The 17424-nt window shown below is 55.8% G+C and overlaps 1 protein-coding gene across 1 annotated transcript in view; it reads right to left on the reverse strand.

Moving 5' to 3' along the window:
• Nucleotides 1–17424, reverse strand: part of SEMA4B (semaphorin 4B) — a 37667-nt gene that overhangs the window by 5975 nt on the left and 14268 nt on the right. Inside the window, exons 4-9 of the mRNA XM_047739318.1 lie at nucleotides 4827–4990; nucleotides 4603–4665; nucleotides 2768–2866; nucleotides 2048–2159; nucleotides 1649–1762; nucleotides 1379–1530 (exon numbers count right to left, since the gene is read on the reverse strand). Coding sequence (XP_047595274.1) covers nucleotides 1379–1530; nucleotides 1649–1762; nucleotides 2048–2159; nucleotides 2768–2866; nucleotides 4603–4665; nucleotides 4827–4990 — 704 coding nt within the window. The remainder of the gene's footprint in view (nucleotides 1–1378; nucleotides 1531–1648; nucleotides 1763–2047; nucleotides 2160–2767; nucleotides 2867–4602; nucleotides 4666–4826; nucleotides 4991–17424) is intronic.

Genomic DNA, 17424 nt, shown 5'->3' on the forward strand with positions numbered 1-17424 from the left:
TTTTTAATCATGGGGTGCCTGGGTGGCTCAGTGGGTTAAAGCCTCTGCCTTCAGCTCAGGTCATGATCCCAGGGTCCTGGGATCGAGCCCCACATCGGGCTCTCTACTCGGCGGGGAGTCTGCTTCCCTCTTCTCACTCTGCCTGCCTCTCTGCCTACTTGTGATCTCTGTCAAATAAATAAAATCATTAAAAAAAAAAAAGAAAGTGGGGCGCCTGGGTGGCTCAGTGGTTAAAGCCTCTGCCTTCGGCTCAGGTCATGATCCCGGGGTCCTGGGATCGAGCCTCATGTCGGGCTCTCTGCTCAGCAGTGAGCCTGCCTCCTCCTCCTCTCTCTCTCTGCCTGCCCCTCTGCCTACTTGTGATCTGTCTGTCAAATAAATAAAAATCTTAAAAAAAAAAAAAAAAAAGTTTTTTAATCATATAAATACCTATATATTTACCCATGTGCCAAAAAAGAAAACAGATCAAGGAGCGTTCTAATCACCGGTGGTGCGGCAATAGGACTCTGACACTGTCAACATTTAGTTCTTGCAGTTGTAGCTCACCACACTCCTAAAGCTTTCCGGGGCTAGATTCAGCGCATGCAACGACTCTGAGGCCAGTCTAGCGATGCCCGCTGAACAGATGGGGACGCTAGATGAGAAGGCACAGGACTTGCCTGAGGTCACAGGACCTGTGGGGCCAGCACTGAGGCAGCCTGGCTTGTCTCTGCTTTTGGTCACAAAGCTACCCTGCCTCTTTATACCGTAAGTGATTTTTGCGTGTACTTTTCTGTACTTTTGCATTTTCTTAAATAGGAAAAAACGTTAAGAGCCATGTTAATTTAAAAGGAGAGAGGGAGGGGCACCTGGCTGGCTCAGTGGATTAAGCCTCTGCCTTTGGCTCAAGTCATGACCTCAGGGTCCTGGGATCGAGCCCCCGCAGAGCCCCCACATCGGGCTCTCTGCTCAGGGGGGAGCCTGCTTCCCCCGCCCCTCTGCCTGCCTCTCTGCCTACTTGTGATCTTTCTCTGTCAAATAAATAAGTACATAAAATCTTTTTTAAAAAAGAGGGGGGTAGAGTGGGAGGGCTCCTGGGTGGTTCGGTTGGTTAGGCGACTGCCTTCGGCTCAGGTCATGATCCTGGAGTCCTGGGATTGAGTCCCGCATCGGGCTCTGTGCTTGGAGGGAGTCTGCTTCTCCCTCTGACCCTAACTTCTTCTCATGCTCTCTCTTTCTCTCTCTCAAATAAATAAATAAAAACCTTAAAAAAAATAAAAGGAGACAGAGAAAAGCAGTTAGTCAAGCTATTCCTCCTGGAGGACAGAAGAGGCCTCCTGGCACTTCCTGATCCAGGACTGGAGGCTTCGGGGTCTCCGGGGCAGCCCAGTTCTCTCACCTTGCAGATGCGGGCAATGCGGGACACGATGGTGTTCTCGAAGAACTCAAACTCCTGGCCAGTCTCGCTGAAGAAGAAGTAGATCTTGTCATCGTCCCCTTGCAAGCTGCCCAGGCTCTCGGGAATGTAGGCCGAGGCCACAAACGCTGGGTCTGTGGGACCAATGGGGAGTGCAGTCAGCCTGGGAATCCCAGATAGGCGAGAGACTGTTCCTGGCCTGGCCCTGAGGGGCTCTGGGGACTGGCACTGGGTGCGTGGGGAGGACTTCACCTTGGAGCCAGTTGAGGGAGCTCTCGGTCTTGGTGGGGCGGAGGCTCTGGCTCCGGGAGATGGCCGGGTCATTCCCCTGGAAGCTGCTGACCGTTCCAGTGTAGAGCTCACCATCTGCCAAGAGAACATTCCCGTGGGAATGGCCCCTCCCACGGCTCCTTCTCCCCACCCAGGGCCCACAGTGACCCTAGCACTGCCCATCTCGCTTGCGGTGGACAGGGAAGGGAGTGGGAACGGGGAAAAGCCAAACCCAAGGGCAGCCAAGGGTCACTCTGGGCCCCCTGGGACCCAGCATGGCGGGGACCCACCAGCTCAGGCCTGGGACTGACGCTGCCCACCTACCCTCCCCCACACGGAGCCTCACTGAACTCATCCTGCCACTCCGCCCCCAACACTCACCAACCACGAGGGCCGTGGACTTGAAATTGGGGTCAAAGGGACAACGGCCCTTGCCATCTTCCAGGAGGATGCGGCCCACCTCGTCCTGTGCCAGAGTGAAGTTTTCCACACTCTGCAGGGAAGCAGATGGGAGAGCTCAGGGGCACATGGGGAATGCGTGGGCCTGGAGGGAAAGGAGGGGGGGGGCGTGCCAGGAGGCAAGCCGCCATCCTCCTCTTCTCTGTACGCAGGGTGCCGCGCGGGCACCATCTGGCAGGGGCCCTCTGCGGTGGGCACACTAGCTGCAGTGACCACAGGAGAGACGCGACAGGCTTCAGAAGGGGCACCGATATGATTCAAACCCGAGCTCCAACCCACTGCTCAGAATGCCACCCTCTGCTCAGGGGTGGTAAAGCAGAAACTCAGGAGTGTGTGTGTGTGTGTGTGTGAGGAGGGGTGGAGGAGGTGGGCTGCGGAACTGAGTGAGGCCAGGGCAGAGCTTGAGGAAGCAAGGGAGGGTGTGAGTCCGGGGCTGGCCACGACCTCTGTGCCTGGGGTGTTTCCTCATGCCCCTCCTTCCCCCACCCTCCGTGGGCCAACTGGGCCCCTAGACCTGGGGCTGGACCTCAGGGTTCTGGACCCACTGCTCCCTAGAAGTCGTGCCCTGCGCCCCAGCCTGGACCAGGGATGGGTGCCGGGGAACAACAGACTCTGGGAGCCTGGGCAGAGGTGGGCACTCACAATATAGGTGCACACGGGGCTGAAGGCCGCGGTGCCGCAGGTGAACAGGTGAGTGGTGTTGAGTGGCAGGAGGATCTTGATGTAGTTCTGACAGTCACGCTGAGGGAGGAGGAAGGAGGCTGTCAGGCCCACGGATGCCGTCAGGGGGCGCCCACCAAGCCCTCCCTGGATGGGGTGAGCTGGGTGTGCAAGGAGAGCTTGGGCGCTCTCTGGTGCTCCTCAATCCCAGGGCAAATAAGAATCCAGCAGCATCCTGGGGCAGAGCTGACTGAGGACCACAGAGTGTGTGCGCTGGAGGGGAACCCAGGGGCTCGGCGTGTTTGGGAAAATTCTCTTCAGTGTGGGAGTGAGGGCACAGAATCCCTCCCCCTTGGGCTGTCTTCTCCCCGAAGGTCTTTTTTGGAACCTCAGTGAAAACCTCTGGTTCTCCCCACCTGCCTGGTGAGATAAGCCAAGACCCAGAGCAGGACCTGGGACCCCAGACTCACGGATGACCTGGTGTCCCCAACCACATATCTAATCGTTCCCCAAAAACTTTATCTTCCAAGACCTCTCCGTTTTCAGCTGCTCAGGCTCCAAACCTCAAGGTCAGCCCCAATGCCTCTTTCACACCCCACAGAGGCCACTCTCCACCATGGCATCCAGAGCAACACTTTTATTTTTTTTTATTTTTATTTTTTAAAGATTTTTATTTATTTATTTGTCATAGAGAGAGAAGCGAGAGTGAGCACAGGCAGACAGAGTGGCAGGCAGAGGCAGAGGGAGAAGCAGGCTCCCTGCCAAGCAAGGAGCCCGATGTGGGACTCGATCCCAGGACGCTGGGATCATGACCTGAGCCGAAGGCAGCTGCTTAACCAACTGAGCCACCCAGGCGTCCCCAGAGCAACCCTTTTAAAACATGCCAGCCAGGGCACCTGGGTGACTCACGGAGTTAAGCCACTGCCTTTGGCTCAGGTCATGATCTCAGGGTCCTGAGATCGAGTCCCACATCGGGCTCTCTGCTCAGTGGCGAGCCTGCTTCCCCCTCTCTTCTCTCTGCCTGCCTCTCTGCCTACTTGTGATCTCTGTCTGTCAAATAAATAAATAAAATCTTTAAAAAAAAAAAAATGCCAGCCATGGCGCTCCCCTGCCCAGCCCCCTGGTGGCTCCCCAAGCACCTCAGAGCAAGGCCAGTCCTGCCCTTTCTCCAGGTAGCCCAGAGCCAACTCCTGATGCACATGTCACTTTCTTAATGAGGTGTGGCCTGACCTACCAGTTCAAGTGGCTGCATTTGGCCTGTTGCTCTTTCTTCTTCTGCACAACTATATTGCCTGTGTCTCAAAGGACCAGGACACAGAGCACGTTTGCCCATTCAAAGAAGTCGGGGGCGGTTGGGACTTAAATCTATGTCTGAACTCAAGTCCAGGGCTCTCTGGGAACAGTGGGGAGTCCTCCAGGGGAATCCCAGGCCGGACAAGACCCCCACGCCAAGGGGTCTGGCCCAAACCACACCAGGATCAGGCAGATGTCCTAGTACCCCCTCCGCGGAGCGACACCCAGTCACTGCTCTTGCTGGAAGCCGACTTTATTTGGTTCTGATTAGGTGTGGGGTGAATATATTGGCTCACTGAATCCCCATGGCAAGTCCTGTGAGACAGGCCATCAGTGTCCCCATTTTACAGGTGGGGACACTAAGGCAGTTCGGTACAGGACCAAACCAGGTGTGGCCATCTCTGAAGCCTAAGGCCAATCTACCGCAGCTGGCTGCACACTCCCACGTCCTGCCGCCCTGCTGGGTCTGGCGCGCCGCCCTCCATCCCTACTTCGGCCCCGGTGGCCTCCGCGTGCTAGCTCACCTGTGGGTCCTTGCCCTTGAAGCTGCACTGCTGTTTCCTATCCGCATCCGCGCTCCACGACAGCTGCAGAACGAGAGAAGAGGGGCGCGCAGGTGGGGATGGGGGTGTGCCCGGCCCCTCCTCTCCCACCAGCAGCATCTTCACACCCAGAAGGTCGGTCTTTCCGTCCACCTGCCCCTCCGCCATCCTCTGCCCAGCCGAGCCAGCCCCGGGTGTCACCTCACCTCCTGGTACGCCCCCCCGGGCAGGAAGCTGGCACTGCTGTTGAGAGCAAAGAGGGACTCTCGGGCACCCACATAGAGCATCTTGCCATCCCTGCTCAGCAGAAGGGCCGTGTAGTTGGAGATGTTTTCTGCCCCAAATCTGAGAAATGGCCGGTCTTTGGAGCCTGGGAAGAGGAAGACAGACATCACCCGGGGGCCACCCCTCCCACGAGACACCTCTCCCATGGTCGTCGAGGATGGGCCAATCTGAAGGGAAGGGAGCAAGGCAGTGCATGGCAAGGAGCTGGGACGGGCAGAGGAGGCTGAAACGGAACAGCATTCCTGGGCTCTCAAACATCACATAAGAAACAAATGCACGAAAGCTGAATAGGAAGTAACATTTATTATAGCAGCGTTCAGGTTAGTGAGAAACTGACAACAACCTAAGTGTCCAACCATCAGGGAAGAGATGAAAAGACGTCACTAACACTGCACTGGACAGGATATTAGGACATATCCAGTAAAAATGATGTAGTAGGAACACCAGAAACACCGGCAAATTAAACAAGAAAGGCATGGTCAAATAGGAAGCAAACTAAAATATAAAGTAATGGATTCTGAACACGTAAGAGAATAAAAGATAGGAAAGGACATTTACCACCCCCTCTGAGTGTGGTCAAACAGGAAGCAAACTAAAATATAAAGTAATGGATTCTGAACACGTAAGGGAATAAAAGATAGGAAAGGACATTTACCACCCCCTCAGCCCCAAGGAGAAGGACCTGTAAGGATGGCCCACCCGCACTGGTCCTGCGGCAGCAGAGTCCTGATGGCTGAGGGGAGCAAATGCAGGGCTCCGGTCTTTACCTCTTAGCACCGGCTCAGGGTCACTCATGGAGGATTTATGGTCATAAAACAGAACCCACAGTTACCAACCCTGACCTCAGGCACCTGAATGCGCAACAGAGAGACGCTGTGATGCCGGGTCCCAGGGTGGTTAAGGTAAAAACGGAGTCTCTACCTCTCTACCTCCCTGGGAGAGCAAAGAGGGCCACCAGATATGGTCAGTGGCTAATGGAATGAGAAACTGAGGTTTCAGTATAAAAAAAAACTTAAAAAAAAAAAAAAAGTTTCTTTCTTTTTAGGAACCTCTAACCCAACATGGGGCTTGAACTCATAACCCTGAGATCAAGATTCACATGTTCTACTGAGCCAGCCAGGCACCCCGAGGGTAGTAATTTAAGTTACAGAGGCAACCCAGTATAGTGGTAGAAAAATGTCTGCAGGAGGCGAGGAAGACAGATGGAAGTGAGGGAAAGCCTTCTTTTTCTCAACAGCAGATCAGTAAATCAGATAAGCCACGCAGCAGTGGTGCCAGCATTTTACTTAAGCTTATGGAGGAAACCACTGTATTAAGAAAAAGTCTAACTGATTTAAAAGTCGTCCCTTTGGGGCGCCTGGGTGGCTCAGTGGGTTAAAGCCATGATCTCAGGGTCCTGGGATCGAGCCCCGAGTCGGGCTCTCTGCTCAGCAGGGAGCCTGCTTCCCTTCCTCTCTCTCTGCCTGTCTCTCTGCCTACTTGTGATCTCTGTCAAATAAATAAATAAAATCTTAAAAAAAAAAAGTCATCTCTTTAATCAGGCCTGGGGCGGGGGATGACAGAGGCACTGGTCACTTTTCACACTTAAAAACGAATTATGTCTATGTGTCCTGGATACAAACTTGAAATACCTTTCATTGTTATAAAAGACATAGTAACAGGGAAGATTTTAATTATCTACCATCAAGTGAAAACGGTTATAAACCACTATGTCTAGGGGCACCTGGGTGGCTCAGTCAGTTAAGCACCTGCCTTCAGCTCAGGTCATGATCCTGGGATCGAGCCCCATGTCAGGCTCTCTGCTCAGCGGGAGCCCGGTTCTACATCTCCCTGTCACTCCCTCTGCTTGTACTCTCTCTCTGTCAAATAAATAAGTAAAATCTAAAAAACAAACAACAAAAAGCAAAAACAGTATGTCTAGTTATGTCTTATTTTTTTTATAGGAAAAATATGAACAGAAAAGGAAAAAAAAGAAGGGAAAATCCAGGAAGATGAATCACAAAATGCTGAAAATTGGTATCCCTGGTGGGAGTACAGGTAATTTTTTTTTCCTTTTTACTTCTCATGTTTGGATTCTGTAATCAGGTTACTCTTGTGTAATACGAAAGAAACAGAAGGAAAAAAAAAGAAAGAAATGCACGTATCTGCCCAACCAGGGTACCGTTTGTGCCTTGAGTAATGGGTCTGAAGAGAAATTATTTTAAAAATTTGAAGCAGCTGATAAGGAAAGAAAAACAAGCAGGAATAAGCTACCCTGCCCCTCAGGCATCTCCTATCTGACCAACAGATTCTGACCATACAAGCAGACACGGTCTCATGAAGCTGAGGGAGCAAAAGGGACATGCCAACAAAGCACTTGTGGAGACAGCTTCACGAGCTTTTACGTGGCGTTTTACGTACCCCTGGCCTGGTTCCACAAAGGGTAAGAAAACAAAGAAAAGAATGTAGTGAAACATAAACAATAAAATCAAGAACAGAGAAAAAACAAGACATAGATCCGAGACAAACACCTAAACCAGACAGTTAGGGCATATTCACATAAGCAGGTCAGAAGAGATCTTCACACACTACTAGAGACAGGTTGCGCATTTAATGCTGAGCCTCCTGGTGGCCGAGGAGAAAAGGCAAATAAAGGGAAATGAAGCGATTTTGTTCTCACTGTCCAAAAGGAGGAACACGGGGTGTTCTTCTGGAGAAGCTAAGCTTTCTGCCCAGCCACTAATGCTGAAGGAAGCCCTCAGGTGGGATGTCCTAGCAAAGCCAACAGGATGTGGGATGGACAGCATCCTGCCGGCAAACAGGATGACAGAGCTCCCAAGGCCACTCTTCACAAGGTGTCCCAGTGAGGGAAGGTGAGGACACAGGTGACCAGGGCAGGAATCGAGGGGGGAATGTGTGTGGCTCTGCAGCTGGGAGTCTTGTCATGCTCTAGAAGCAAAGTCGGTACTAAGGGGGCACTGGGAATTCATGGGGAAAGTAACATCTCACATCCGGAGCCCAAACTCTAGTACTAAAACCAAAGGTCTGGAGAAGTCAAGGCCTCTCTCTGAACTATCAAGTCCAGACCTGCACAAGATTCTAGGTCTTCTGCCCCCAGTTGCCAACCCCTCACTACATCAGCACTCAACACGCTGGGAAGCCCAAACTCATTCCCTACTTCTCCCAAACATGAAATTTCCAAACACAACAAGGCCCAATCGTGTTGCTTGCACTGTGTGCTGATGACCTTTTGGAACAAGTAGCCTGACCTTTCCATGCTCTGCTCCTAGAAGTCACCCCCACCAAGAGACCCCCTCCTGTTGGCCAGCACAGGTCCACACCTGGGAGGGCGCAGCGGGGCAGAGATGAAGACACTAACCCCCGCAGGCCAACGACAGCCCTACAAGGTATGCACTACTGTCATTCCCAGCTTATAGAGGAAGAAACCAAACTTCAGAGAAACCAGGCAAGTTGCACAAAAGCAGCTGTGGTGGAAGGCTGGCTCCAGAGGTCTGGAAGACCCCCCTCTCTCCCCGGGTTGGCTGGCTGGAGGACGCAGCAAAATCCCCCAAAAGGCCTGACCTCCAGGGTCCAGGCCTGCCCTGAGGTGCCACTGCCACCCAGGGACGGCCTGACCGTGCCCAATTTGTGAGCTCCTGGGTGATCCTGAAGTGGGAGGCCCACGGGCCACCCACTGACAAGCACCTCTGGAAGGTGGTGCCAGTCCCGAGTCACTGACCTTTAGCCTTTAACCGTCTCAAACGCAACAAGAGGATACTGAGGAAAACACAACTCCCAGCGGCCTCACTGGGAGGAGTCCAGGAGACACGGCAAACGCCTTCCACATCCCTGGGGCGGTTCTCTGAGAGCGAGGGCTGGCTCAAATCTGCCAGTACTTATCTGCCTGCACAGGAGGGGCATCTCCCCTGGGTGGGCTGGAAGTCTAGGCAGCAGGCCACACTTAGAATCCATCCACAGAAATGCCAAAGGTCAGAGATAAGCTGCCACCTCAGCCTTACTAGGGCCGGGAGGAAGTGGAAACCTGCCAAGGGTCACGTAGACAGAGCCCAGCCAGGTTGGAAGGACCGCCGGGGCACCAGCCCCGCCACGCCTCCTCCAGTCCCACCGGGAGCATGGTCAAGGGAACAGCAAAGGGACAGAAGGGGGTGACAGGCCCCGACACCACGCGTTCGCCTTCTGCGCTTTCTCCTCTTTTGTCCCCCTTCCCTGAGCCTCTCGGACCAAGCCATGGTGTCCTGAAAGCCTTGCTCGCTGCTACACTGTGGTCCCCCCAGACAGGTGGACTTCACCAGGGCTAGTCCGTGGGGCTGCCTTCCCAACTGGGAGTCTTGACGAGACAGAGACTAAGCGCACAGGCTCAGGAGTCAGAGACCTGGGTTCAAATGTTGCTTCTGTCACTTACCAGCTGTGTGCCACCAGGACAGGCCACTTAACATCTTGGAACCTCACTTTCCTTATCTGTAAAATGGGGATAATAGCACCTTTCCTCATAGGGTTGTTATGAGAAGAAATTAGATTATGTATGTAAATAACAACGTGCATAATAACCCCCATTTACCGAGAGCTTTACTCAGAGCGACTCTGCACACGTTGGCCGAGTGCTGGCATGGTGTCTGGCACACGACCAACACTCGAGTGGATCAAAAACAAAATCCAAAAGCCCTGCAGGAAAATCCAGCCCAGCGAGGGCTGCCAGCAGAGCAGGGCTGTTTGGAAGAGCTGGGCCTCCCTCGTCCTCAGGGTTAAAAAAACTCACGCGGGGCGATTCCTAACCTAGGTCGGCACCTGATCACGCAGGGGCCTCCCGGCCAGAGCACACGAGCTCAACTTGGGACGGGTGTCCCAGGCACGTGCTGTGTGCCCGATCCTGATCCCGCTCCACGGGACTCTGAGTGGCGTCCCCACCCGGGTGCCTGGGGTCACCTCCAGAGTGATGGCACAGACGTCTGTGTGGGCCCTGCCTGAGCTTGCTGCTGTGTGTGTGTGTGTGTCTGTGCACCCTACCGCAAGGCCTGTCTGTACCTGCATTTGCTCCCGGCTGCTTTTTGTGGAGAGGTGACTGGGAGGGGGTGTCGGTGCTCTCCGCTCCCCAGGGGCGTCAGCACACCTCGGGGGCCGCCGCACCTCCTAGGCCGCTCTCTTGTGTGGCAGAGCGCATGCCTCGTGTGCTCTCCTGGGCGGCCTGTGCCGCTCACACATCCTCCACATCCTCTTCTACCCAGCGGGTTGGTCCAGGAGGGAGAAAACTGGTCTGCCTGAGGCTGCGGCTGGTTTTTCCCAGGTGGACAAAACCTTTATATCCGCCCTGGGCAGGCCTGAGCTGGTGGCGTCCCCCGGGGCTCCAGGCAAGTAGCACTGGGGCGGGCCTGGGGCTGCCACCTTGGAGTGGGCACGCTGGATGGGGCCGACCAGAGCGGGCCCGGCTCCCTCACCCCTGGGGCCTGGGCCTCTCCGCAGGAAGTGATGCAGGAACAACTCAGCCCCCAGACTCAGCTGGAGCTTCTCCCCTTCCCTGTGACTCAGCCGGAAGCTGGGAGCTCTCTGGGGTGAGACTGGAATCGGGCTCAGCGCGGTCCCCACCCAGCCGCCAGCCAGCGAGCTGTAGCCAGGCCGTGAGTCAGAGAACCACCCCACCTTTCTCTCCACTGCGGCTCCTGGCACCACAGCTGACGTGGACGTGGCCCTGACATCCTGGCCCCTACAGTCCCCAGCGGGACGAGGCCAGAAAACACCAGCTTCTCTGTGTGAAGAGCGGGGAGGGTGCCCCCAGTGCAGGGAGGTGGCGGTCTGCCCCTCAGCTCGAATCACAAAGTCCCCAGAAAGGGGTCTGGGCCCCGGGGCAAGCCGGTGAGGGCACCTCCTCTCCCCCAAGGCGTCGCGCTGGACTCTTGGACCCGCTCGTACCTGCAGGAGCGCCACTCCTAGGGCAGGACTGCTGACTCAGCAGCAAACGTCAGCCGCCCGGGACACATGTCCCCCTTCTACACTGCACCCGAGAGCTGTGGCAGGGTGGCCCAAGGGACCGGAAGCGGTGGGCTGAGTCCCCAAGCAGGGAAGGATTCCTCTCTGCAGGGGAAGAGGAGCTGTGGGCCAAAAGCCCTCCCCATACAGAGGTGAGCAAGAAAGAAAGAGGGAGGACATCAAGGGAACCCAGCCTAGAAGCATCCCCTGTGTCCAGGGCAGGCACATTTAGAGAAGCCCACTTCCCAAACGGCCACGGCTATGCTTTCCAGTGAGTGGGCCAAGAGCTCCTGGCAGAATCACCAGGTGGCCCCTCGCCCCTCAGAGACAACCCCCTTCCTTGTACCCTAACCCAGGACCTGTCATGAGCTGCCATCACCTTGGGCACATGCCTCCACCAGGACCAAGGGCAGCTCCTCCAGCCCTCTGCTCAGGGGCTGGCTGTTCCCTCACAACCCCCCTGTCCTGACTACCCAGGAGGCCACCTTCCTCCTCTCACACACATCTCCTGTTTTCTGAAGAAACCAGGACCATCATCAGATATGGAAGCCTCAATTTCCCACCACCTCCCTATCTCCTCAGAGGCCAAGTGCCTCTCAGAAAACCATTTTTTTTCCTTCGACATTCATCTTAGAAATCTGGGCGCCTCCGAGCTCTCCTCTGCCGCCAAACTCCTGAAGAGAAGAGCCGCCCAGAGCGGCCTCCATCCCTTAGCTCCCACTGACCCCTTGCCTGGAAGTCAGGCCTCCACCAGCCCCACACTCGCCAGGGGCCAGACATCACCTCGCTACCAAACTTCAGACACTGAAGGGCATGGTCTCTGTGGCACCTGGCCTGGTAGAGGTCCCCTGTCCCCGACATGTGGGCCACACTGGCCTCCAGGGTCACTTCCCTTCTCCCTCCCACTCCTTCTGGGCCTCCATCCCTCCAAGAGCTAATGTACGTGAGCACCCACTGCATGTTTTAAACGGATAAATCTGGGCGTCCTGGCAAGGCGGCTGTGCAGGAGGTCTCCCCGCCTGAGAGTTTTTGGGGGACAGATGCCAGTGATCAGCCAGTTAGGAAGAGCAGTGGCGCCGGGACTCAGCCTGGGCTGGCAGCTCTGGCGTCTGGGTCATTAAGCTAGCTCCAGTCACTGCACACTCTGCTCTTTAATGCCGCTCCCTAGAGTCTCCCCTTGGCCTCGAGATCACACGCCCACACCCATCGCTACAACAATCCGGACACCTGCAACCCCCAGATCTCACCATCGGGGCAGGTCCTCCATCCAGTGGGAGACCGCCACGGCCACCGTCCACCACTGTCCCCTTTGGCTTGGGCTCATGTCCTGTGTCACCCACTGGAAACCTGGAGAGGTTCTTTCCTCCTCTCCCTCACCCCACGGACATCGGATCCATAAACAAACCCTGCCGATTTTCCCTCCTCAATACTTCCCTAATGTGTCCCATTTGCTACCACTGTCCTGAACCAGACCACCATCCCTTCCCGACTGGGATACCCCAACAGCCTCCCAACGGGCCCCTGCCCCCAGTCCAGTCTCTGCGCTGCAGCCAGAGGGCTCTCGGGGTACCGTCCCAGTCCCGGATAACCCTCAGCTATGCCCCTCTGTCCAAGCCCCTAATTTGCCAGCCCTCGCCACGTCTCCCTCCAGCTTCAACAGAGTGACACCAAGCTGCAACTCAAGGTCCCGCTTCTCCTCTCTCGTTTTGCTCAAAGCCTGCAACGCCCTTCCTTCTCACCAATCCCTACTTATCCTTTGAGACTCAGCTCGGTTTCACCTCCTCCAGGAGGCCTTCCTGAATCCCCAGCTGGACGAGGGGCCCCTCTCTGCGCCCATCCCTTCCCCCTCACGCCTCTCCCGGCACCGGCCACGTGGCTGGTGGATGGGCTTCCTGTGTCTGTCTCCTCCACCCGGCCAAGGGCTTCCCGAGGAGCAGGACATGCTAATTCATGCTTGTATCATGTGGCCAGGTAAGGTCCAAGAAGTTGTTCAAAAAACATGTCATTGAATGACTGAACGCTAAGTCCCAATTCAGAGCACTCTGGTCCAGGGAGGGGTCTGAGATTCCAAGAGGGCAGCCTGGAGGTTCCGAAGGCTCTTGCCCACAAGAGCATGTCTGAGAACCACTGCCCTGCTCGGCCCCCTCCCCAAAGCACGGACCACTCAGTCCCACGAGCTCAGGGCCCAGAAAGCAGTGCGACAGCCGACAGACAGGAAAGAGTTCACAAGGGCTGCAAAGGGGACGCACTGCCCACGCGTGAGTCCTGACTTATCACTGACCAACTGTGCAGTTCTGAACAGGGACCTGCCGTCTCTGAGAGGCAGCCCTCACCAAGCTAGTGGAAAGACCAGATAAATGCAGCGTGGAGAAGTGCCAAGTCCCATTCCTGGGTTAGGGAGCCCCCAGTAATCAGGACTGACCCTACCCATGCCCCCCCCCTCCGCCTCTCCTCCGGCCGCCTTCCCTCCTCTGAGTAAACACCCAGCACTCTGGCCACCTCAGCAGCCGGCTCATGCAGAAGACAGGGGATGAGGGCAGGTGGGGCTCCAACCACCGGGACGCAGGAGCCCGTCAGAAGCTGCGGCCACTGAGAAACCCCAGATGCACGCTGCTAAGTAGAATGGGGGCCCAGCCTTGCCAGATCTTCCGGAGAGCTGGAAAGTTGCATTTTTCTTTTAAATTTCCTGAGTTTTAAATATCAGCAACTAATTAACATTTCTTTAAACACTTGGAGGCCAAAGAAAATCTATTTCCCGGCTGGCTCTGGCCTGCTCCGCACCCACCACCACCACTGGGGTGCAAACCTGTGTCTGAGACGTTTGCTCCCGGTCTCCTGTTTGGACCACATTTCTAACTGTGGCCATACCTTCAGGGGCCTCAGCCAGATCCCCTGTTCCCATCCAGGGGGTGACCTCGATATGTCTCTTTACCAGGAGGACAAATGGAACCTATCAATTACTCAGGGGCCGAGCTGGGCCATTCTGCCGCCTTCCCACACTTCACGCCGGAGCTGGAGGCAGCTGTTCTAACAGAGAACGTAGTTCTTGAGTCCTGAGAGCTGTGGCCCATGGCTTGACCCCAGACCTTTCTAGCCACACAACCCTGACCAGGCGGAGTTCACTTCTCCAACCTTCAGTCCCCCCACAGTCCCCCCTCCAGCACCCGGCACATTGTGGGGGCCCCATCCTGGGGGGCTTTCTTTCCTGTTTCTGTTAGCTCCTCTCAGAGGATGAACAAGGGGAAGGCCAAAAAGGAGAGGAGACTGCTCATGTGGCCCCTGTTCAGTAGGAGTCAGGATAAAATGAGAGGTTTCAGGGGCGCCTGGGTGGGTTAAAGCCTCTGCCTTCGGTTCAGGCTATGATCCCAGGGTCCTGAGATGGAGCCCCATATCGGGCTCTCTGCTCGGCGAGGAGCCTTTTCCTCCTCTCTCTCTGCCTGCCTCTCTGCCTACTTGTGATCTCTATCAAATAAATAGATATATATATAAAAAAAAGAGGTTTCAGTCTGCTGGGCCCACTGCAGCCCCCTCCCCAGAGCCCCTTGCCACCTCTCTGAACCCTACTAACTGTCAAGATGGGCTTTTCAGAGGACCCATCGGCACAGTCCAGAGAGATCCCACAGAGAACAAATCAGATCTCAGGGAAGCAGAGCCATATGCCTTGGACAAAATACTTCACCTCTCTGAACCTCAGCTGTCTTCTCTGTAAAATGGGGATACCTTTACCCACCATGTGGGGGGAAACAAAACAACCTAAATGCCTGGTGCCCCCAGTAGCTCTATACCCCCTACTTTCCTTTCCACCCTCTTCTAAGCCCTAAACACTGCAACACAAATGTGGGGACGCCAGCCAGCTGTGCCACCTAAGGGCTGGACGTGGTCCTGCCCTGCACCAGAGAGCCCCCCAGAGGAGTGGCAGCTAAAAAAAGACCGTGGAGACTGCACAGGGCTGGGCACAGAGACAAGGTTTGCCTGTGGCCTGAGGAACATGAGATGGGTTGGAGCCTTTACGGGACCCTGGGCATGTGTCCTAAGACAGCCAGCTCCATGTGAGCCACTCTCCATCCTGGACACAGGGGAGCCTGGCTGAGAGGACAGAATGTGAGGAGGAGGGGCGGGGGAGAAGATCCCCTTCCCCTTCACCCCCATGGAGACCCCCATCAGAGGCCTCTCCACCCATCCTGAGCACCCACGGAGGGGTGGGAGCCAGGCCGCAGTCTCTAGGAAGGGGACAAAAGAAAAAGTGACTTCATGAGCCGAGTCCAGCCTTTTCTCCAGGCTCTGGGCCACCTTCTGCGTCCCTTGCATGGAGGATGAACATGCAGGTGTATCCAGATGTGCCCCCAAACTTTGCAAACTTAGAGTTTTGCTGGGCTGGCACACAGGCATTTCAACAGCCCGCTGAATGCCAGGTTATGCACGCGGCAGCGTGGAACCAGTGTGTGGCAGGGCGGGGGAGAGGTGCAGCCAGCCCCAGACAGACGTTCTTCAGGGCAAAGAACTTCAAAGAGCTGAACCCGGTGCACCTGAAAAGTGCACTACATTCAGCAGGAGCCCTGGGGTGACTTGCTTGGTCCTCCTCGCCCCCAGAGCAGGGAGCGGGACCTGCACCATTCCATTCCCTGACCTGGCTTGAGCCTCGCAACTAGCGAGGTCTGCCTCTGGCCGGTGCCCACTGTCACCCAAACGGACGCACATAACCTCCCTGAGCGAGGGGGGCAGGAACTTCCGCCACAGAGAACGGAGGCCGCTACCTTTTACTGGGGACAGAGCACGTGCCAGGCACCGTGCCAAACGCTTTCCATACATTATTTCCTGTCATCCGCTCAGAGCCCTGCGAGATGGTCCTGCCGTTAGTGCCAGCTCGCCCCAGGCGGCGCGGTTAGGAGGCAAGCTAGTCTTCGAGGCCCGGCCCTTAGCGCCATAGTTACTGCTCTTTCCACTTGGCTCTTAAGGGCCATGGAGATGCCAGGCCACGGGACAGAGCTGAAGACAAACGCTCACGTGGGGCTAAGGCCACATCCAGGAGGGAGGCCTGGCACCAGCCAACAAGACTTTGAAAGCGGCCTGTACTGGGGGCTTCTCAGGGCAGCCTTGACCCCGGGTGTCCACTCCAGGGTCAGGGGACAGGCAGCTGATCTGTGCCAATGCCCAGCTCCCCGGCTCAATGGGGTTTTGTTGACTGCAGTTCGCAAGGCCTATGGATTTATTTCCGATCTGGTTTGGAAACACTGTGTCCAGACCTTTCCAGACAGGCACTTCTGGGGCAGGGGGAAATTAATAACTCCTCTTAATTGCCCAAATAAGGAACTCAATAAGACTTTCATGAGCCAAAGAAGCAGCTTTGCTTTGTTTCTTTCCACATGGCCCGGGCTGCGAGGCACTGGCCTTGTAGCTCACACACCCGGCACCATTATTTCCACTCGGGCCGCGCTCCTCTCCCGAGCCGTTGGTCCTGGAACTTCAAACGGCACTTTCCAGTGCAAGAGAACCCAAATTCCACACACTTCTTTGAAGCATTCCTTCCACAGAGACAAGTAACTTCCCTTTAAGGCCTCTCCTTGTCCAGCTGGCACTGGAGTCCCCAGTTCCCCTCCTCCTTCTTGGCCACTGGACGAGACCACAAATGGGGGTCTCCTCCTTCGACCCCAGGAATCCGCTGCAGATTAACAGCAATGAGGGTTTCCTAGGAAGGACCCCACACATAAACTGCATGCTCTGGTTCCGGACACTTTGTTTCAAGGCACAGACACAACTCACGGTCCCTGGGCATCTGGGCCCTTGGGGAGCTCAGGTGGAATGCAGCAGGGGAGGAACAGTGGGGTGCAGTCTCTCCCTCCACGCCTCTCTCCCTGTTCTGTGAGGGAGGGGCTGTGGGCCCTGGTGCCCAGAGTCCCCATGCTCCCCTTGGGCCTACCTGGGACAGGCACGCTGCCAGGAACATCTAACAAGCCCCCAAGGATGCAGCAGGAAACTGGCTGTGGCCATGCTCCGAAGGGGAGCCTGTTTCCGCACCAGGGTGGTCCCTACTGGGGCTCCTAATACCTAGGGCCAGGAGGAAGCCTAGGGAGGCAGCCCTCCGGGTGTGGTGCATATCAGCGAACCATGGATGTGTGCTCTCAAGTTCAGGGTTGGGTGGGTGCTGCTAACTATTCCTGGGCTTTGGGGGGGAGACTGGAGAAAAAGGCTCCTCTGGGCAGACCCAGTCTCAAGAACACAGCAACAGCTTTGTCTTTTTCTAGGAGCCACAGCTTGGAAAGCAGCGTACTGACTGCATTTCTAGGCCCCCGAACTTCTCCAGGGACACCTTTGTGCCGTGCATCTGTGCCAATCCCAACAGGTGAGCCTGTGTCGCAGTCCTCTGGGAGTTTGGATTTTAACATACGGGTCTGGGAGAGGGGGGTGCACAGACATCCAGACCAGGGCCCCCGCTGACCTGTGCAGGCGACGCCGGTATGTGACAAAGCCTGGCCACAGTCACAGATTTGTGGAAGTGGGCCAGGTCTCAGAGCTATGTGGGTAATCGCCAACAAGTGTTCTAGCTGCTCTTAGGAAGCA

Source organism: Lutra lutra, chromosome 7 (genome assembly GCF_902655055.1).
Source record: "Lutra lutra chromosome 7, mLutLut1.2, whole genome shotgun sequence".
In the NCBI taxonomy this organism is placed as follows: Eukaryota; Metazoa; Chordata; class Mammalia; order Carnivora; family Mustelidae; genus Lutra; species Lutra lutra.